This window comes from Fopius arisanus, unplaced genomic scaffold (genome assembly GCF_000806365.1).
Source record: "Fopius arisanus strain USDA-PBARC FA_bdor unplaced genomic scaffold, ASM80636v1 scaffold00029, whole genome shotgun sequence".
Lineage (NCBI taxonomy): Eukaryota > Metazoa > Arthropoda > Insecta > Hymenoptera > Braconidae > Fopius > Fopius arisanus.
Window position 1 is genome coordinate 1,168,191 of NW_011887768.1, and position 21,622 is coordinate 1,189,812.

The 21,622-nt window shown below is 40.0% G+C and overlaps 3 protein-coding genes and 2 long non-coding RNA genes across 7 annotated transcripts; 3 read left to right on the forward strand and 2 right to left on the reverse strand.

The window, feature by feature from the left end:
* The first annotated feature begins 5,329 nt into the window (after positions 1 to 5,329).
* Positions 5,330 to 8,504, forward strand: LOC105265404 (uncharacterized). Its single transcript, XR_892065.1, has 3 exons — positions 5,330 to 5,497; positions 5,580 to 5,723; positions 7,071 to 8,504. It is a non-coding gene; the product is annotated as an uncharacterized lncRNA (long non-coding RNA).
* CSN8 (COP9 signalosome subunit 8) lies at positions 8,304 to 9,847 on the reverse strand. The gene is made up of 3 exons (XM_011302871.1): positions 9,555 to 9,847; positions 9,241 to 9,490; positions 8,304 to 8,749 (listed from the first exon to the last, which is right to left on the reverse strand). The coding sequence occupies exons 1-3, from the start codon at positions 9,609 to 9,611 to the stop codon at positions 8,496 to 8,498; spliced, it is 561 nt and encodes a 186-aa protein (XP_011301173.1). The 5' UTR covers positions 9,612 to 9,847; the 3' UTR covers positions 8,304 to 8,495.
* A 529-nt stretch (positions 9,848 to 10,376) lies between these two features.
* On the forward strand, positions 10,377 to 12,551 carry polo (Serine/threonine-protein kinase polo). Its single transcript, XM_011302921.1, has 3 exons — positions 10,377 to 10,469; positions 10,834 to 12,264; positions 12,354 to 12,551. Exons 1-3 carry the CDS (start codon positions 10,377 to 10,379, stop codon positions 12,549 to 12,551), a joined length of 1,722 nt encoding a protein of 573 aa, XP_011301223.1.
* A 1,172-nt stretch (positions 12,552 to 13,723) lies between these two features.
* LOC105265406 (uncharacterized) lies at positions 13,724 to 16,022 on the reverse strand. Of its 3 annotated transcripts, none has more exons than XR_892067.1 (5): positions 15,993 to 16,022; positions 14,943 to 15,166; positions 14,404 to 14,882; positions 13,947 to 14,248; positions 13,724 to 13,815 (listed from the first exon to the last, which is right to left on the reverse strand). It is a non-coding gene; the product is annotated as an uncharacterized lncRNA (long non-coding RNA). The 3 variants fall into 3 exon arrangements; XR_892068.1 differs by lacking the exon at positions 15,993 to 16,022 and having other exon boundaries at positions 14,404 to 14,565; positions 14,649 to 14,882; positions 14,943 to 15,663; XR_892066.1 differs by lacking the exon at positions 15,993 to 16,022 and having other exon boundaries at positions 14,943 to 15,663.
* On the forward strand, positions 13,801 to 21,375 carry LOC105265405 (probable multidrug resistance-associated protein lethal(2)03659). The gene is made up of 4 exons (XM_011302872.1): positions 13,801 to 13,886; positions 16,194 to 16,536; positions 16,664 to 16,774; positions 16,846 to 21,375. Exons 2-4 carry the CDS (start codon positions 16,463 to 16,465, stop codon positions 20,795 to 20,797), a joined length of 4,137 nt encoding a protein of 1,378 aa, XP_011301174.1. The 5' UTR covers positions 13,801 to 13,886; positions 16,194 to 16,462; the 3' UTR covers positions 20,798 to 21,375.
* The last annotated feature ends 247 nt before the right edge of the window (positions 21,376 to 21,622 follow it).

The window sequence follows — 21,622 nt, forward strand, 5'->3', positions numbered from 1 at the left end:
ATCTATTTTGTTTATAATTTCTCTTGAATATTGAGACCATAAAACGAATGGATTTCAAACTCAACCGGTGCTTATTATTTAAAAAAAAAACCTATCAGATTTATTAACTATTGACACATAAAATTCATTAATATTTAATAAACATCCCCGAATAATTAACCAATCTCGTGGAAAAACCATTAATTCAATTTAAACATTAAAAATCAACGGAAAATATTCGGTTTTTCTAAAAAAAAAATCATGTTGCAATTATTTTTGTTAATTACTGTTGAACAATTCCTGAAAGTTTGTTTTTTTTTATAAAAACGATTTGTAAAACCGTAAATCAATTGACTTGATGATAAATCATTGAATTTAAATCATTCAAAAAGTCCTGAGAAGATTTATAACAATTAGTTTTAAAATTCTTATGAAATTATTGAGTGATTGGGCCTCTGATTGGGGTCTTTAAACCGATGATAATTACACTCTTGCTACTAATGAAGCCCCCACCCTCCCTCCCCCCACTACGCGATTTGTAATGAATCGAGGATTTTCTCTGGTGAATAAAATTAATGGCGTCATGCGGGAAAAATAAATCACTCGATCCTCATCAATTCGACTGATTTCAAAGGATTCGAAAGATCAATTTATCCTCCCCAAAAAAATCCCCAGATTTCTCCAAATCAAATATAATTATCCGATTAATTCCCTTTTCGATTGATAAATTCACGGAGAATTGTTTTTCAAAATATATTTCCAAGAGAAATTCCAGTAAAAAAATTCAGTTACTGTGAAAAAAAAATATTCTAGTGTAATTGCGCAAGGAGAATTTTCCCGGGGTGGATTTTCATTGAAGGAAAATAAAATATATCTGGCATTATCTCGGGAATATATTGAACGTAGATAATATCGAGGTGGAAAGTCAACGCGGCAGAGCGTCTCCTGGAGTCAGAGTGCACTGGACCCATACATGCAGAGATTGTAATTCAACCATAAAGTGTAGCTCTCGGTAACCACGTGTTTGCTCATCTCTGGTTAGTCTTGTTGTTCTCTTCCATATGGTATGATACGAATCCTTTCATTCACTCCATCCTTCATTCTCCTTGTTGCACTCTCATCGGATCTAATCCAAGTTGTTCTCCTTCTCAGGCCTCACCTCTCGATTCCACCGATAGATCGGGAAACGATGGGGGCTATTAGCACCGCGTGTGAAAGGGAAAGCTAGTGGCTCTCGGCAACACGACCGAAGGAGATGAGGAAAGAAGGAGGACGAATCGACCCGGTGCGGGTCTCCAAGCCACGAAAGACTCTCACCTCTTGGGACCTGGAGCTGGTACGTTACGTCGTCTCATGAACCGTTTTGTTCCCGTTGTCTTCTCCAGACATTCATTTCAAATCCATATCGGTCATCATTCCATCACCGAGAATTCGGAACGTTGGATAATCCAATTAACAAATTCAAGAGAAGCCAGTCATCAGTGAAATCAACGTGTCACTTGAAATTTAAATCACCTAAATCATTTCCAAAATAATTAAATTCATCCACTCATTTTAAATTCAGTGGAAACTAGGAATTTATCAATCAAATTCATTTCTTCGAACATCTTCAATTCAATTTTTAATTAATCCTCAATTAAATTTTTGTGAAGAGCTGGAATAAAAACACAAGTCGAAAAATATTTTTTTTTTGGGGGGACGTTCTTTAAAGGTTATTATTAATTTACTTGGGATGTCACAAGTGAGTAATTAATCTATCAAGCAAAGTTTCCGCAATGAAAAATGAAAATTCAATTTTTCTGAGTATGAATAGACGATAATTTATTTGATATTCATGACTTCGACAAATGCTTCCCCAAAAAAAATATCCTCATGATAATTTTTCATTATATCACAATTTTAATATTTTCTGTACATTATATTTAATATCCACTCTTATTTAAAATAATTGTGTAATTTTATTAGACTCACGATGTATCCGTTTTATATCACAACGGATTTTTAGTGGTCGTAATTAATGATACAGCAACACCTTGTGAAATCCATGACCAAAGCTGTCCAGGAAGTATCAACCTGCGGAAATCTAAAAATTCCGGTTAATGAATTCATTTTGGTGGAGTTGGATAAACCAGAATATATGGTGTGCCTTTGGTACACCGACAGCTGCAGGAGGTATATAAAAATTGGCAAGCAGATAGAGATAACAAAAATGATTCTGTCCCACGAGGACATGCAGAAACGCAGGACTGGAATATATCAGACACACCGAACTTTCTCCACCGATAGATTTTTCAAATTTAAACCCATAGCCTGTTGCATCTTACGTTTAGTTTCCATCATGCGTATGTTACTGAGTTCAGAAATTAACGTTAATTCCCAAGTTATACGAGTAACGTGCCTGGATGCGCAAGACGCGTACGATTGGGTACGACCTTTTCCTATTCGTCTGAAAAAAAAAAATTGCCATCATTTGGTTCTCGCTGAATCGGTTAGGTAAGTACCTTCATTACACCCCTGTCAGTACAATATTTCACATGCCATCTGTCACGATAATATACGCTTCAGCACCTGCCCATGATAGGAGAAAAAATTCTCACGCGAATTTTTTCCACTGATTTTTGAAAATTTATCAGATGATTTCCTCTCAAATCCCTGGAAAATTTATTTTTCCGTTTTTAGTTTCTTTCCGGATTTTCCAAAAATCAAATTTCGAGAATTTTTTAAAAACGCAATCGTTTGAAAACAATTTTTTTTTCATTTAGAAATCGAAATTAAATTTCGATTACGAATTTGTCGTATTGGACTATTTTTTTTTGTCTCCCCCTCCAGTCGACGAGTGAAAAATTTATTAAATAAATTGATTGATTACGTAATTCATCTGAAATTCTTGATGACAGCCATTTTTGGAAATAGAACTCCATGGAATGAACATTGAATTTCGAATATCGATATTCCCACTTGCGATATTTATAAATAAAAAATAAGTGACATTTCACTCATCCTGACTCCAGCTTCACTCCTCGATTTTTTTGTTCTTCCCCTCAATACACAAGAAGTAGAGAATAGAGAGAAAGTAGGATAGATAGTAATTTAACATTGTCCGGACATATTCGATACTCCAACAATTGTTTTCTTTCTCTTCAGCATTTTAAAAAATTGGAACACCCTAGTTTATTCCGAAGTCCGGATAATTTATGATTCCCCCATCGCACCAAGTCATGATAACAATCGACAGACCAAAAAATAAACCAAAACCTCAGATGATTATCAATAGAAAATTGCAAATCGTTCAAACGTGCGATTCCAATAAATAATTAATAATCACCATAAGTCCCCTGTCATTATAAAATCACGAACTACGCTGCATTAAAAACGCAAAAATCGAAATATTCAATTTCTCCCATTGAATCGAATAATTACCTCTCAATAATGGAATAATCCCGAAGAAATCGCGTCTACTAAATCAATCGAAAGCATAAATAACAAGTGGCTAATTAAAGATGAGTCCCGGAAGAGGATAACCGAATAGGCTCCCCCCTGATAGCCTAGGACTGGGCATAAGTCCCCAAGAGAAGATCCTGCTGTTGGATATTTGTTGAGGATTGAGGTACGACTGGGGCCCCTCCACAGCTACCTCTTGAAATCATTTACAAAGATGCACATAGACAATTCCCCCCACCAAAAATAAAATACCGAGTGAATACCCGAGTGCAAAGCGAGAGGTGAAGGGCCACAGAACCAAGTGGGAGTGGGTGATTCGACCTGTGACCCCCAGGTAAGGCGCGGGGGACCTTGCCGGTGTTCTCTCATGTACATAATGCCTCATGTATCCACCATCACCACCCACCAACACCATCACCAACATCAAAAACTCCCAGACAGCGTGCATAGCGGTACAAACTACTTGTTACCATCAACTTCCCTCTCCATCCATGTGATACCAAACCGCTTCACTACATCCAACACAATCACAAAATTTTATAAAACATCTACGAGCTCGCCTTTCACTTCGTGAAGAGACGCGACGAGAGTTTCATGGGATGCTGATGATCATTGGTGGTGGATTACAGGTATATCCTACTCCTTTTTTTTTTTTCTACCCCGGATTTTTAATACAACAGAAATAGGAGAGAGGTGCCACTAACATCCCGGGGAGTGCCTCTTGCCTACCTGCAACTATTATCATATTATGGCAGATCTTTCGTGTTTGTGCGCTAAATAAAAAATGAGGAATTTAATGCGCTGAGGTGTAAGCTGGTAATGCCTCGGGCCTTTTTGAGATTTTTTTTTCATCCAATTTTTTTGTGACTCGATGGTCCACCATTTCTTCAATTCTCTCCAATTCTCTCCAATTCTCTCCAATTCTCTCCGATCACTTGACTAATCCAATTTCACAGAGATGCGTCAATAATTCCACCGAGCATCGACAACTCACTTTGCATTAATTGCCACCTCCTGTAAAAGTGGTAAAAAGTGAAAATTTCCATTTCTCTGAACACACAATGCATGAGCGATGATAAAAATAATGTTTAATGTATGTATGAGTGGATTATTGGAATTTCTACCTGGAATTGATACCTCAAGCTTGATGATGCATGCGAATGATTATTTATCTTTATAGATAAATAATTCGGTATTGGTGCAATAGCTGTCTGGCACTTGTGAATTCATTCCCAGGATTATTTTTTAAACACTATGTCTATTTATAAAGTAGTGAAGAAGATGGCTGTGAACCGGCCAGAAGAAACCCATCACGAGGTGAGAGGTAAAGAAGAAGTCAAAGACGTTGAGATTCCCGACATTCGCCTTCCACATAGTCGATGAAGCAGATGCTGTTAAGTATGCAGATTGCAGGTACCAATAAAGGAGTCGATAGTGAGTTGAGAGCGCAAACGACAAGTCAACGCGACCTGAATGCCACTCAGATAAATTCTTTTTTCTTTTTCATCGTCTTCGCATTTGATACTTTTTTTTTTTTTCATTATTTTCCCCTGCTCTCTTCATTCCCAGGTATGGTTTCCTCCTCGATGTATCACCGAGTGCTCAGGGGTTACGAGACAGGTCAGGGCTCGTCGTGTATCATCCAGAATGCCAGAAATGAATTAAAATACCCCTTCCCTCGATTTTATACGAATAAAATTTCCCGAGCACTTCTTTCATTAGCTGAATATTTATTATGCATTTAGCCATTTTTATTTCCTCAATTAAATGCATTAAGGCGTTTGGAAATATGAGGATGTCTGCTCAATCAGGTTTCTTTAGGCATTTATACTTCGTCTGATTGAGGAAAAAAAAATGATTATTTCCAGCGACAATGCCGAAACAACTGGTGGTGGTACATTAGAAAATAGTCGGTAAATGCTCACCTCTGGAGCTGTAATTATCATCTCTCCCAAGGGCCTATCCCACGCTATTCCGAGACAAGTGGGACAGCAGACTGGCGTGCACATACACCATTAGACCATCTAAATATTCCAGTGAAGAAGTAAAAAAAAATTGAGGAAATCAGAGACGTAAGGTGAATTGGTCAATGATTTTTTGGTGATTATTTTTTTATTTAATTCATAAAAATGAGGATGAGTTTGTTGAGAAATTCGCAGAGGATGACGTGGAGACAGCAGTGGATCCTGAATACACGGACTAAAGGATAAAAATGATAAGAATGGAAGAGACTTTTTATGGGATCCTGTGAAAGAAATGAAATAAAAGGAGAAATAGACAATGGAAGCGTGGGCGCACACCAGGTATCGTCGAACCCTAACCCGAGGTGATCCCATATTCCATTCTCTTCAGATATCCACCTTCGGGTTACCTTACGTCGTCGATGCCAGTTGTAACCCACCTCCTCCGCCTCCCGGAACACTTCGCCACATCTTGGGATGATTTTTATTTTTTCTATCTTGCTGTGCAGGCCTAGCCTTCTTCATAGCTTATACGCCTCACCTCTGTCTCTAACCTGCACCTTTCAGATATTTTCTTCTTATGCCGCGGCTTAAGATCTGCCCCGGGTCTCCGAGAGGTTGTGAAATTGCACGACGAGTCGTACTCCGGTGATTTTTTTTTATCATCTTTTCTTAGTCGAGGGGGAAATTGCAAAGATATGTTGCAAATTTTTTTTCTCGGGCTTGCGGTTTCCGATTGTTGCTATTTTTTTTTTTCGGTGAATACCGATTTTTTGAGAATCAAAATGGTGGCCGTTTCTTGGAATGGAAATTCTTTTGGATATTCAATTATTTTCATAATTCAGACCGCAAGTGGTGAACTTCGGCTACCGATTTTTTGCCGATATCTCGGGATTGGGTGACATACCGAATTTTTTCGCATGAACATTTTTTGTAGATAAAGCTGATAGCTACAAAAAAGGTATCTATAAAAATTTCATAATCTCCCTTCAATTTCGAGAAATCATCAAAAAACTGGGGTCGAAAAAAAATCGGTTATCCCAGTTCACCTCGCGCGGTACCTGCGACTAAATGAACCACCGATGCCAAAAATTGTTATCAATTCCCATTTTCTCCTGAACACTGATGTTCTCAATGAGAATCGCGACCCTTGTCCTCACCGATTAAAATACTCCCCCTATTCCAAATGATTGCTATCATCCTTGGGAGCGCCGATAATTAAATGCCCCGCAGATTTATTCACATACAGGTGCTAAGCTCGTTCGACGGCTTTTCAAAACGATTAATATACATCCGCACATAGTTATAAATATGAGGCAAAGTGAAAAAAAAAAAGTGAAGAATTTATAGCGCAAAGCTTTCGCTGTACAGCTGGGGGAAAGTAATTTGTCTAGTTACCTCCAAACCACTTTTAATAATATTCCTCGTAATTCATCCGAGTCATTCCCAAAGATGAGTTAACACCCATCTGACGACGATATCTCCACCACCTCCCTCAAATCACCATAAACCTCAATTTTTTTATTAATATAAATTTTATTGTTAAATCTGTGGTATCACATTGGAAAGTGAAGGATAAAAAGCCACGACGAAGAGAAGTCGCATTGAAAAAATTTAATGGAAAATGAGTTATGTCGACTAGGCGCAGCCTATTCGTAGAATACAAGTGATGATTATTAACGTACACAGATGAATGAGGAAAGAGGAGATACTCTGGAGGATTGACCTGTTGTACTCGAGGATGATCGCGATAACGAAACAATCGAACGGTACGCCACACTTGTACCGCCCTGTAACCGCTTTGAAGCGGCCAACCCCGTGGATGTTGCGACACCAGGACTCGCTCTTTCTATCCTAGATAACCAGACCAACGTTATTTTATTTATCTCCTCTATTTTGCTACCGAATTGAAGCCTCAAATTCCTGGAGTTGTCGAAAATTTCGGGAGTTATTACCGATATCTCGTTTTTCAATTTTTTTTTACGAATTTATGAGAATGATAATTTATGAAATTGAGGAGAAAAAATGGAGAACATGAGAATGGATAGATATCGGGAATAACTCCTTCGGTTTTATTGTATTTTTGATTGAAATAATTATCTTTTATTTCTGTAAATTTAATGGAAAATTGATGGAATTTATAAACTTGCTAATTTTTCAATAAATATATTTTCTTTATTGACTGCTGGATTAAATCGACATAACTCCATCGAAGGAGAAGAGTAAGTGAGATAAGTCGATTTAACTCTTTCCCCGTGTACCATAAAGCGAGATATATCGATAAAATCAAATAAATTATCACCTGCAGAAGGTGAAACGGATTACACTGGGAAGTTATTCAAAATAAAATCGAATTAATGATTTAAAAAAAATGACTGCCCCCAAGAAATATCTCCGGGAATTTTGTAGCTATTTTTTTTTTTTTTTGTTGAGTCTGTCTCGATTTCTTTGTCCTTTCCCAGAAAATCCCTCTGTCCAGATTTTTTTTTCAACCACCCAATGCGTGCCACACGGAATGATTTCGTCATGGGGCACCCTGAGACCCATGGCAAATTCGAATGTATTCGCCTTCCATACAATTTCTTGATCTCAAGTATTGCCTCCCTCTCGCATTCGACAGCGGCGTGAAACCGAGCAAAGGTCGTATCTTCGCGCCTTTGGTGGTGCTCGGTTGGAGTTAAGAAACATCACGATCTTTTAGTGTAGGTAAAATCGATTGGAGATGTCTTGGCTTTTGAATATATATGTACAGATTTTATGCCTCTTCCGCGCGTGCACACGAGGACGAAACTTACAGTTGTTGCCAAGAGGTCATACCCGAGTTAAAAGCCGCCGTTGGCAGTTGTACAATTTTCTTATTCTATCATTTTTAACGCCTTTCTGCCATTCACCCGAGGACTATTTCAAATTCTAAATTGTCGATATGAGTCAATATGAAACTTTATTATTAATCTAATTAATAAGTGCATTACTGGACATTGTTGTGGGCGACAAGTCGACAAGTTGCTAAAATAAAAACGAAAAAAACTGGAATTTATCCACATTCTTTCCGATTTTATCTCCTGCTCGTTCCATTGTTAATGCTTAAATATCTTAATTATTAAGATAAAATTTCTAATTCTCGAGGAAAGATACGAATTGAGTAAGCTTGTACAGTTGATCCTCGGTGAGGGTGGCTGGACTGGGGGTGGCTTGCTCCTTCGTCATTTTACAGGGCTTGACAGTTGTCTCGTCTAGGCTCCAGTCTCGCTCCAGGACTGATTGTTTAGCTTCGTCTAGAGACTGTCCCGTCATCCCCGCAAGAACTGATATATCCACGGATGAGTAAGCCTCGGAGACTAATGACATCGCCCTTTCACGAACACTCTCTGGAATTGATTGTTATCTTTTTTATTCTACTGATTCTGCAAAAAACTATTTATAAATTGAAATCTTCAATCTTATTTTCCACTTTGTTAGGCTTTTGAATAAATAGGCAATTAATTTTCAAACAAATCGACTTGATCTCGGTGTAATGTATTTCGTCATTCGAAGTCATTCGTAAAGATTTACAATTAAATTAAATTCAATGTTGATTTAGTAGGACGCATTGAAAAATTAATGGGAGAAAATCACTAGATGAGTTTTGACGTGAAGTGGACAGCATGAAATGACAGCGATAGTCCCTTCACATTCCTCAATGTGATTTGAATGCATTACATCAATTACATGAAAATTGAGGAGTGGCCAGGGAAATTTTGAAGAGGCAGGACTGATCAGCATTGAGGAGATATTGCAAAATTTTATAAATTCCGATGAATCTCCAGTCAAAAGTCTAACAAAAACTGGAATTTAATCGACAATTAAAATTTTTATTCACCTTTTAATGCTTGCATAATGTGACGAACATATTCACTCCACTCGAGATTAAGAGCTGTGTGAACCGCTGGCCAATCTCGCTGCCACATTTTCTGTCCAGCATTCCAAATTTGCGAGAGTTCCTGACAGCTATTCTTCACACTATCTGGAATTCTCTTCCAGAGAAATTTGGCATTGCACAGGTCATTCTGATAGAGATAAACCGCCAGTAACTGACAGTAAACTTGAGATGAGACTGTCCCAGTAGTTGACTGTAATTAATCACATTAATTAACCGGTAATAACATAACCTAACAATAAAAAACGTCAACTTACCTCCAGCTCTGTTTTTTCTAGGTCGTGAACAAGTTTGTTAACATCGTTCAGTACCATATTGATAATATTTCAGGTTCAATGAATCTTCTCGGAACACCAGTAATTAACATTAATTCATAAATAGATGAAATTCCGTAATAATTAGAAAATAGTTGCGAAAACCAGAGGTATGATAAGATGACAAGATCTATTTCAATATTTATGAGCTGATAAAAATTATCGACGACTTCGTGTTCTTCCTTATTCACATGAATAATCCTGTGGATTAGTTCACACGCCACCGCAATTCCATCAAAACGGGAAGTTCATCAGCGCTAGGAGTGAATGTTAAAAAAATCTGTACTAAATTCACGACGACGTGATTCAAATCGTGTTACAATCCCCCAAAAATTGATTGTAAAACCGAAATAATCCTCTTTAAATGGTGATGAAGGATTCAGGAATCGAAATAAAATCAGAAGATGACAGAAAATATGGAGATTGACATGGATAATTCCGGGGAAATCACGAGGAATGATGTGAAGGAGTGAATTTGATTGGTTGTCGGCATCCTCCGGGCATCTCCGGTGAATTTTTTCACCAGGTCTTTTCCGATTGGCTGATTGTTGAATTTAAACGTCCAACGTCCGTTGCCAAAACACCGAGTGCTGTTGGAAGGTTGTGGGATCCATCAGCGGTGCGTCTCCCTTGTATCGAACTCTAAAAATTCCCTTCTCCATAGGATCCAGTATTCATTGTTGTCTAGAAAGTTTATTTGCAGAGTATACGCTTTGCTCTGGACATTTTTTTTTCCCAGTAGTTAAGATATTTTGAAGGGGCAAAATGTCGAAGGACGAGAAAGAGTCGATCATACCAGACGTCATCTACGACGACAAATCAGGGAAGAGCTACATCAAGGGCCGCTTCTTTGGAAAGGTAATTTTTAGATTTCTTCAGGGTTGTTGTGGCTTTGCAGTGATTTTTTTTTGAGTGCTCGTTGAATTTTCGGGGGCATGAGAAGACACGAGGAAAATGGTGGATAACTTCTGGAGGGAAGGGTGCTCAGGAGGATTTTGAGGTTCGCGCAGACTTTTGAAAGTTACGGAATCATTTTCGGAGGTTAAACACCAATTGAGGCTTTATCGAAAATTTTTCCTCGAGTCACTGGTGGAATATTGACGATGGGAGAGATTTTATTTGGTTTCATCTTGTAATTGTCTTTTTTTTTTATGAGGATTTATTTCTAGAGTGAACGATTTAGATGTTCCACTAATTCCACAATTACTCGTTAATTATTCAGGGTGGTTTTGCGAAATGCTACGAGATTCGTGAATCCAAGAGTCAGGCGGTGTATGCTGGTAAAATAGTCAATAAAAACATGATGACGAAGAACAGTCAACGAGAGAAGATGACGCAGGAGATTGCTATTCACAGAAGCCTGAACCACGTAAATGTGGTGGGCTTTCACGGCTACTTCTTCGACGTCCACAACATCTACATCATCCTCGAGTTGTGCAGAAAGAGATCGATGATGGAGTTGCACAAACGTAGAAAAGCTCTGACAGAGTGCGAGGTCCGGTACTTCATGAAGCAAATTCTGGATGGTGTGGACTATCTCCATCAGCATCGCATAATCCATCGTGACCTGAAGTTAGGAAATTTATTCCTCAACGATGAGCTCCAGGTGAAAATCGGTGATTTTGGATTGGCAACGAAATTGGAGCACGACGGTGAGAGAAAAAAAACCTTATGTGGAACACCAAACTACATTGCCCCTGAGATCCTGACGAAGGTGGGCCACTCTTACGAGGTGGACGTCTGGAGTATCGGTTGCATAATGTACACTCTGCTGGTGGGTAAGCCACCCTTCGAGACAGCAACCCTACGTGAGACATACGCCAGAATAAAGCAGGTCCAGTACAAAACCCCCACAAATATCAGCACAACAGCCATCACGATGATTTCAAATACCCTCCAGGGAAATCCAGCAAAGCGTCCGAGTGTTGCAAAATTGCTGAAAGATCCCTTCATCACCACTGGTTTTCTACCCCAGAGTCTGCCCCTCTCCTGTCTAACGATGGCACCACGTCTGGATACTCTGGAGACTTACAATCAGCGGAAGCCTCTCTCTGAGATGAATCACAACGAAGAGGGCATTGATTCACCGATGTTCAGGTTGCCAGGTTCACCAGCTCGAAAGACCAAGCAGGATGGAGTCAGTGAGGTGCAACGAGCAGGTCGTGACATAAAACGAATGCTCATCACGTTGAAGGAACAGGTGGGAGCTGTTCTCACCTCAAAACCAGCTCGAAGAGACGCTTCATCAGCTGTCGAGATGACAGATCCAGCTGCCCAGCCCATCCTGTGGGTCAGCAAGTGGGTCGACTACTCTGATAAATATGGATTTGGTTATCAACTGTGTGATGATGGTGTTGGAGTCATGTACAATGATGGCACTAGATTAATCATGCTTGCCAATAAGTTTAATATTCATTATATCAATCGAGAGGGCAGCGAAGTTTACTACACTGTCAAGGATTATCCCCAAACACTCGAGAAGAAGATGAAACTCATGAATTTCTTTCTCCAGTACATGAATGAGCATCTAATGAAGGCCGGGGGATCTGTTACTGTCAAGCAGAGCGACTCCATGTCCAGGATACCTTACATGTATCAATGGTTTCGCACACAGACTGCTGTTGTCATGCAGCTTACTAATGGATCTGTTCAGGTAAGCATTTATTCAATTTTATTTTCTCACGATTTAACATTAAATTCTAATTAAATAACATTGCTCTGTAAAATTTCCTGTGATTGCAGATAAATTTCCTGGACCATACGAAGATAATCATGTGTCCCCTTATGGCAGCTGTAACTTACATCGACAATGACAAAAATTTCAGGACCTATCGTTTCGAGACAATCCAGCAGAATGGTTGTAGTGCAGGTCTAGCTAAAAATCTTGAGTATGCGTATGAGAAGCTCACCCTGATGATAAGTAATCTCCAGACACGATAATTCCAAGACTCTGAATTATAAAAGTATCAGATTCCTTCCTCGCCGGGACATATGGAGAAAGTAGTTATTATGACCAGACTAGTGTCGCGTCGACAACAGCGAAATTATTTAATTGTAACGTTATTATCACTTTTAATGTCAATAGCTCGTGAGGAGGAGATTCTGTACTTGTTATTGCCCCTCAGACTCACGAGCCCCTCCCATAATCAATCAGGATCGATCATCTACGAGCATCTGTAAATATTCATCTAGATGATTGACCCGTATTATCGACTACGAAGTATCTTTTATAATAATTAAAAGCCGATTAACTGAATGAGTGGTTAGTGCATGATTGAGTTATGGAAATGGAATAGAACTGTTGAAAGATAGAATTTTTAATGGAATGTAATTCAATTAGTTATTTGGAAATTGTTCAATAGTCGACTGATGTCATGTACTTGTTCTATTTTTTCTCTTGAGGAAAATAAAGATTCTTTTCGTACATTTTTAAACGATTGCAGCACTTTTTTATTCCGTAATGACTTCTTAATGGAGGATAATCTCAATAAATGCGTGTAATATACAATACAATTGATGATTCATGGAGAAATCTAAATTAGGACGTGATAGCAGAGTCGACGCAGAGTCAAGTTATAAATTGACGCTCCCCAAATCTCCCAGAGAATAATGAGAAAATAATTACCTACTCAATCTGAGAAACGTCAAAAATTTTTTCACTGCTGATTTAATATTCAAAAATACAGTCGAATTATTTCCCAAGCCCGAGATATTGCAATTTTCCGCTGTACATCATTTGCAAGTAGAAAATTTCACACAGCATCAAATATTTTAATAAAAAATTTCAGGGGATCGGGTGCAATTTCCCAAATCCCTCTGATCCCCAAAATCCAGTCAAATACTTGTCACGATAACGATATTTACTGATTTATTTTAACAACCTCAGCATGATGTGGCTCGACGAATTTTCGAATTTCCTCATTTGTATAGCATGCGCAGAAGTCATCGCAGCAGTTCCATTTTTGTTTCGAAAAATAGAGTGGGAGGGGTGGGAGGTGGGAGGGAAGACCTTGGGATAATATATCGTAGCTGAAGTTGCAATGGTTCAGTAATCAGTGTGCGGACGCGTCACACGTGTCACACATTCTGTCAGTCGCGCCCTTTTTCCCGAAAAAAAAAATCTCCAAAAATTAATTGATTCCCCCCAGTGTCCCTAGAAAATTCATCAAGTGCATTCTGTTGTTGATAAACGAGTGAAGACTTCCTGAAATAAAATTGCAAAAATTAATTTGGAATCAGTGAATACTCTAGGCAGGCGAATCACTCGAGTCAGACGTATGTATAAATAAAAATGCCTCGTAGGCTTTCATTGAATCCTTTTTCCACTCAACTTACCATGCAAAACGCTCGACCTCGAAATTACCGATCATCTAGCTGTCAGCTGCTTAATGAGTCATTAATCATTTTTTATTTCGTTGCTTCAACAATTGCAGGTTGATGTTTGAGTTGAAAAAACATTTGGCGGTTCTTGTGGTTTATCTCGTGACCCGAGGCAACTCGTCATCTTTCTTGATTTGTAGTCATTATCGGGGAATTATATCGCAAGTCATCATTCCAGTTGCTTCATTTAAAGGAGACAGAATCCGGGGACACGGAAAATTTATAAATCCCGGCCTTTTCTAATGAGAATTATTCGCCTGTGGTTTTGAGGGAAATTTTATTTAATATTTGATTTGGGGGAGAAATATAGTTTTTTTGAGAACACGTTTTTTTGAGAGTTCGAGGATCGATTTTCTCATGCAATAATTTTCCATCAGAAATATGGGACTCAATGAAAAAGCGTGACACTCACTTGACTCCACAATTGGACCTGTTGTCTGTTTGTGATTGACCCGTGTGATCTTTTTCATTAAATGAAATTGTCCAGTAGTCTAGTATTTCTCCTCGAGTTAAACAATTCCGAATTCTCAAAATTCTTCTCCAAGGTCTTCCTCCGATTGCACGATAAAAACAACTAGAATCCAATAGTAAATCTATACATAAATAAAATCTTCAATTAGAAATTTTTAATAATTGAATTATCTCTCTCAGATTCACAGAAAAAAAAATTCTCCTCCTCAAAAATCCTGAGAAACTCCAAATGTCGATTTTTCCTTCTGAAGTCGCGAATTGTTTTCTCGTTAACACTTTGTTCATGGATTGACATCCGAGAATGTTTATAAAGCCTCAGGACGGAAGTCATAACGGAAGAATCTTTGTTGTTCATTACATCACAATTAATTTCCCCATCGATTGTATCTTCCACTCCCCGCATTCAGTGTGAGCCATCACCTGTAAAAAAAACAATTAATACAATTCTCTGGTTATTCATTGTATTCAAATTTTACTGACAAGCGGGGAAATTCACAGCGAGGGCATTTCCCGGCGAATGCTCCACTTCGTTCGTTGCATTCTCGGGATTCCAACCGCATCTTTTCGCCGGAAGAATTATTTATTTTGCCTTGAAACAACCTTCTAATCGCAGTCGTTGCAGTTCTTCCTCTGAATTATTTAACCATCACTCATAGTCTGGAAATCTACAAGTCATCCTATCTGATTGATTGATTTGAATTTAACTGAAATATGAAAATTTTTTTATTTATAATCCACAATATCACGGAAAAACTCATAGAAAATCCTGAATTTCAGTTGAGTTATCCCTGAAATTAATGAATAATCGGGGAATTAATGACTGAAATTCCATGAATTTTTGAAGAATGTAGGAAACCGTGAATATTAAAATTTCGTGATTAATTTTGAAGACTGTAGGGAGGGAAATCAAGGTATAATCAGCCGCATAAGCAAATAAATTTATCTCTGATGATAAAATCCCCGCATGATCTGTCGTAAACATGAACCATCATTTTCTCATTCGTCGGTTTTTTTTCCCACTTGTAATAGAGTCAATCTTGAATTTCGTCTCCGAAACGCCAAGTCATCGTCTTTTATAACAGAGTATTTTTTCCTAACGCGATTGTTTTATGACCTGTTGCATTCTGTATGTAAAAATCATCATACAACTTATGAATTCTTCCTTCATTAAAAATGACAAACAAAAATCGATTTATTTATAATAAATTTTAAACCGAGATGCATAAACAACAAGTTGGAAGAGGAAACTAGCGATTTTTCCAGGAAACAACTCGCACATTATTTATTACTTTAAACAATCAGTAGGAGGCAGTGAAAAAAATTTATTGAGGATAATTGCATTGAGAATTGAGAGGATCCAATAATTTCTAAAGAAGGGCCAAAAAAAAAAGAATATTCTTCGCCTTTTCTGGGGAATTTCTGTAGATAATTCTTAAGATGATAAAAAAATTGAAGAGACAAATTAAAAATCAATAAGCAAGAGTTTAAATCACTTCCACCGGGAGATAACAGTCGAGAGATTTCCATTACCTCCGGAAAACAAATATTTCACCCACAAATATTGAACAGAATTTGCGCCTGGAATTATTGAAGAAAAAGGGGTGATGCAGCTCTTATCAGACGGCTGATAAGCCCCAGCTGTTGAGCAATACGGCGTCACGATCAAATCCTCGAATAGAAAATCGGGAATAACAAACAGGGAAATAAATTCACCTGATTTTTCTCCTGCAGGTACACCGAAAAGAGGACGACCCTGGAACGCCGGGAATTTGCCATTTGGAAATCATGGCTGTGATGATAATTATCCAATAAACCCAATGGAAGTGTTCATACATTCTGGTGCTTCATACGTGATAAAATACATGAATGGGACGAGAATATCATTAAAAAATTCATCATATGTGCCCCTAATTATTTAGTGCAATCTAATGTGAGTGCAGGAGTGATTGGAATAATCCTGCCTGATTCGATCTTCCTTAATTAATGAGGGAATTCTTAAGATGGACGCCAGTAAACAATATGCCCATGAAAATCCGCGAAGCAAAGCGAATATTTTCGCTGTTTTACTGTGGACGTGAGTTTATTTTGAATTGACTGTTAAAAAAATTCCTCGACGAATGAATTTCACATTTTTCAAATGAAAAGCGATATTATTTATTCAGTGATTGTTTAAATCAACTAGTCACTCGATGAATTTTCAGATGGACCTTAAAATTCTTCAAGACTGGTTACAGCAAAGTATTGGAGCCCTCGGATCTTTTCGACCCGGTGCAGTCAGACAGATCAGGTGTCCTGGGGGATAGACTGGAGAGGTAGATTAATTACCCCTCACTCCCCAATGTCGACCCAATCCCCAATTAACAAAATTCTCAATTATCCGCAGAGAATGGTTCAAAGAGTTGGAGGTCTGCAAGAGATCGAAGAAGAGTCCAAATTTTCTGAGGACAATACTCCGTTGTTTCCTGTGGGAGTACTCCCTCCTGGGCTTTCTCCAGATCTTCAATGAGTTTTTCCTCCGCCTGGGAACACCGATGCTGTTGGGTGGACTCCTCAGGTACTTCAGGGCTGACGAGTCAACCCGTTCCTTCGATACAGCCCTGATGTTTGCAGCTGGTATCTGCCTGGCAACAGCCCTGAATGCGATAACAATAAATCAGAGTGTCTTCGGGGCGTTTCACATCGGTGGAAAAATTCGTATAGCCGTGTGCTCAGTGGTGTACAGAAAAGCTCTTCGCCTTAGCATAACAGCCCTCGGGGAAACAGCCCCTGGAAAAGTGGTGAACCTCGTGGCGAATGATGTGAATCGCTTCGACATTGTCTCAGTTTTCATCCACTACATGTGGTCAGCACCCCTCTCAGCGATAATAATCGGTTATTTTTTATACGTTGAGGCAGGTTATGCAGGTATTCTCGGAATTGCTGCAGTCTTCATCGTCGTACCCATTCAGTCATACACAGGAAAGCTCTCCTCGATATTTCGCCTCCAAACAGCGATAAAAACGGATGAACGAGTTCGTTTGATGGACGAGATAATATCCGGGGTTCAGGTGATCAAAATGTACGCCTGGGAGAAGCCCTTCTGCGCGATGATCGAACTAGCACGTCGTCTCGAGCTCAAGGTCGTTCGTAAAAGTTCCTGGATCCGGGGAATTTTTATGACATTCAATCTTTTTACCACTCGAATGGCTGTCTACTGCACCCTCGTTGGGATGATCTTCTTCGGTCAGCCTCTCACTGCTGAGAAGGTATTCGTGTTCTCATCGTACTTTGGGACACTCTCTCACACGATGTCCGCGATGTTTGTCCGAGGGGTCGCCGAAATTGCTGAGTGCATGGTAGCAGTGCGTCGTCTTCAGCATTTTCTCATGTACGATGAATTCCAAGTGCTCGAGAATAGATCAATCTCGCCGGATAGTAAATCTCCAAAGGGTGATCTCCCTTACATTGATGATGAGATCTCCCACGAGAGCCCCAATGACTCCTTGAAGATGAACGGTCTGGCTGCGGTGGCCAGTGATCTCGTGAAGAACACAGCGAATTATGTGGCTAATCAGAATAGCCATATAGCTGTTTCTCTGAGAAATTTGACTGCCAAGTGGGAGCCTGAGGCACCTGAGAATATCCTGGAGGAAGTGAATGCAGAAATTGAAAAAGGAAAATTGTACATCGTTATCGGGGCTGTGGGCTCTGGTAAATCCTCACTGATATCAGCAATCCTGGGGGAGATGTACATATCTGGAGGTCGTGTGGACATCAAAGGGGGAATGAGCTACGCATCCCAGGAGGCGTGGGTGTTCGGTTCGACAGTCAGGCAGAATATAATTTTTGGACAGCCGTACGATCGTCAGAGGTATCAGAGAGTGATCAAGGCGTGTGCTCTGCTATCTGACTTCAAACAATTTCCCCAAGGGGATCAGACAGTCGTGGGAGAACGAGGAAGTTCCCTCTCAGGAGGACAGAAGGCCAGAATCAATCTGGCGAGGTCTGTCTATCGTCAGGCGGACGTCTACATCTTCGATGATCCCCTGAGTGCCGTTGACACTCACGTGGGGAAACATCTCTTCGAGGAGTGCCTCCAGAGGTACCTAGGGGGCAAAACAAGAATCCTCGCGACCCACCAGCTGCAGTTCATCAAAGGTGCTGATGCTATTCTTCTACTGGAGCATGGAAAATTGATAAGATTCAGTAATTATCCGGAATTACTAGCTGAGAGGCCAGTGTACGCCAGTCTCCTCGCGTCAGACTCGTCATCAGAGACCGGTGACGACTCCTTTCACGAAAGATCTGGAATGCGACGACAGGTATCCACTGCATCCACAAGGAGTCGAACTCCAGACGTCTCTGGAGGGGACACAGACGTCGAGGACGACGACAACGATCCAGAGGCTGAGAACGTACTCGAGGGCACCTCCAAGGGCATCATCACGGGCTCCATCTACGCGAAATATTTCAGAGCTGGGGGTAACTGGTGTTTCGTTCTCACTGTAGGAGTCTTCTTCCTTCTGGCGCAGTGTGCTGTCACTCTCAATGATCTGTTCTTCCCGATGATGGTGGACTTCGAGGAGAAACGCCATCACCAGTTCGAGATCGATCGATTGAATACCACTGGGAATTTAACTAACTCAGATTATCCTCAATCACCAGTTTATATCTATGTGTATATTTACTCTGTTCTCGTTCTCTCGATATTCGTGATTGGTATCACCAGATCGTTCATGTTTTACGGACTGGCTATTGGAGCATCTCAGACACTCCACGACAGGGCATTTGGAGCACTCATAAGAACGGGAATGAGATTCTTCGATACTAATCCCAGTGGCAGGATTCTCAACAGATTCTCCAAGGACATGGGAGCAATCGATGAGCTTCTACCAAAGGCTCAGCTGGACGCTGGCCAGATAATCATGATGATGGTGGGAGCATTGATAGTTGTCTGCGTTGTCAATCCAATGTTCATAGCACCTCTGGCTGTCATGTCATTTATATTCTACTGGATTCGAAAAGTCTACCTGAAGACGAGTAAAAACGTGAAGAGACTGGAGGGAATTCTGCGATCACCAGTATTCACCCACTTGAATGCAACACTTCATGGTTTATCCACCATCAGGGCTTACAATGCTCAGGAGATCCTTAAGATGGAGTTTGATAGATTTCAGGACAGTCACAGCTCAGCCTGGTACATGTTTATCGTAACTAGTACAGCATTTGGGTTCTCTCTGGACGTATTCTGCTTTATCTTCACGATGATCGTGACATTTTCACTGCTCTTACTCCAGGGATATTCAGGATCACAGGTCGGTCTCGCCATAACGACGGTAATGTCGATGACGGGTATGATCCAGTGGGGGATGCGTCAGTCAGCGGAGGTCGCCAATCAGATGATGTCGGTGGAACGAGTGCTCGAGTATACGTTACTTCCACCTGAGGACAATCTCTGTGACAGGGGTTTGATAACCAAGAAGAAGATGAAGAGTAAGTTAACCAAGTCTGTGGACTCTGAGTTGGATAGACTTCCAGTGCCAGCGCCGAAGAATTGGCCGAGTGAGGGAACAATCAGATTCAGGTACGTCTACATGAGGTACTCGGACGATGATCCACCTGTGCTGAAGGGCCTCGATCTGGTGATTAAATCAAGAGAAAAGGTTGGCATCGTTGGGAGAACTGGTGCTGGCAAATCCTCCCTCATATCAGCACTCTTCAGGCTTGCCAGGGTCGAGGGGGTAATCGAGATCGATGGAGTCGACACTGGCAGCATCTGCCTGGAGGACCTGAGAAAAAATATTTCCATCATACCCCAGGATCCTGTCCTGTTCTCAGGGACACTCCGGAAAAATCTTGATCCCTTCAATGAATTCAGTGATGATGCCCTCTGGGCTGTTCTCGATGAAGTCGAGCTGAAAGACGTCGTCGCCACTGGTATCCATGGCCTTGATAGTAGAGTATTTGATAGGGGGACCAATTATAGCGCTGGACAGAGACAACTCGTCTGCCTTGCCAGGGCTATTCTCAGGAATAATAAAGTACTTATGCTGGATGAAGCCACTGCCAATGTCGATCCACACACCGATGCCCTCATTCAGAGGACCATCAGAACAAAATTCGCTGAATGCACTGTCCTCACTGTTGCCCATCGTCTCAACACCATCATGGATAGTGATAAAGTTCTCGTGATGGATGCTGGACGACTTGCTGAGTACGATCATCCTTATCTTCTTCTCCAGAATGAAAGAGGACAATTCACATCACTCGTCAGGGAGACAGGACGAGCTATGCACGAGCAGCTCTTCAAGGTCGCCAAGAAGGCGTACGAAGAGCTACATGGGGAGCGCCTCTGAGAGGAAATCCTGGAGCAATTTATAGGAGACAATGTGCACTGGAAAACTCAATTTCTGAGAAGGAAATGGTGCTATTATGCCTCACCTGAAATTACCTCATCTGTACTTATCTTTCTGGGGCCTTATCAATCGAGGAATTGTCCTTGAGATTGAGTTTTTATTGAAATGTACAAAAAATCGAAGTACTTCGATAGCTGTATGTAAATGAACTCGAGTGATTCAACCGTTTTCAATTTTTGATATTATTTTCTCAAACCTGAGGGGAAATATTCTCGTTACAACCCTCGCAATCTCCAATACAATGTTGTATGAATATTTTTGTATTATGCGATCAATAGAAAAATCATTTACACGATTCCATGGAGAGAGAATTTTTCCGTTAAGTGATTTAGAGCGTAAGTGAATTATTTTTCGGAGATGTCTTCGATGCTTAACGGTTTAATTTCTCTCTCCGCACCGTGAGTATATTTTAGATAATTTTTGAGAGCTTGCGCAATCTCTCCAACGGATACTTAAAGAATAGACTTGATGTTAAGATTCTTTATAATTGTAAATAAATCAGACAAATGAGATACGAATAATTGTTTTTAATTATTCTCTGTAAATGCCTTTTCAGGTGATCTTCGGTTTTATTTCGTCGATATTTCTCTGCTCGGTGGAGAATTGTGCGCATTATGACTGAATTTAGAAAAATTCAATGACTTTCTTCTTGAATATCGTTAACATCGATAATCCACAAGTGCCAGATTATTTAGTCGTTAAAACTATTGTTCTGCATACAGATAATGAATGAATTTTCATTCTGCAACACGTGCTCGTCATTCG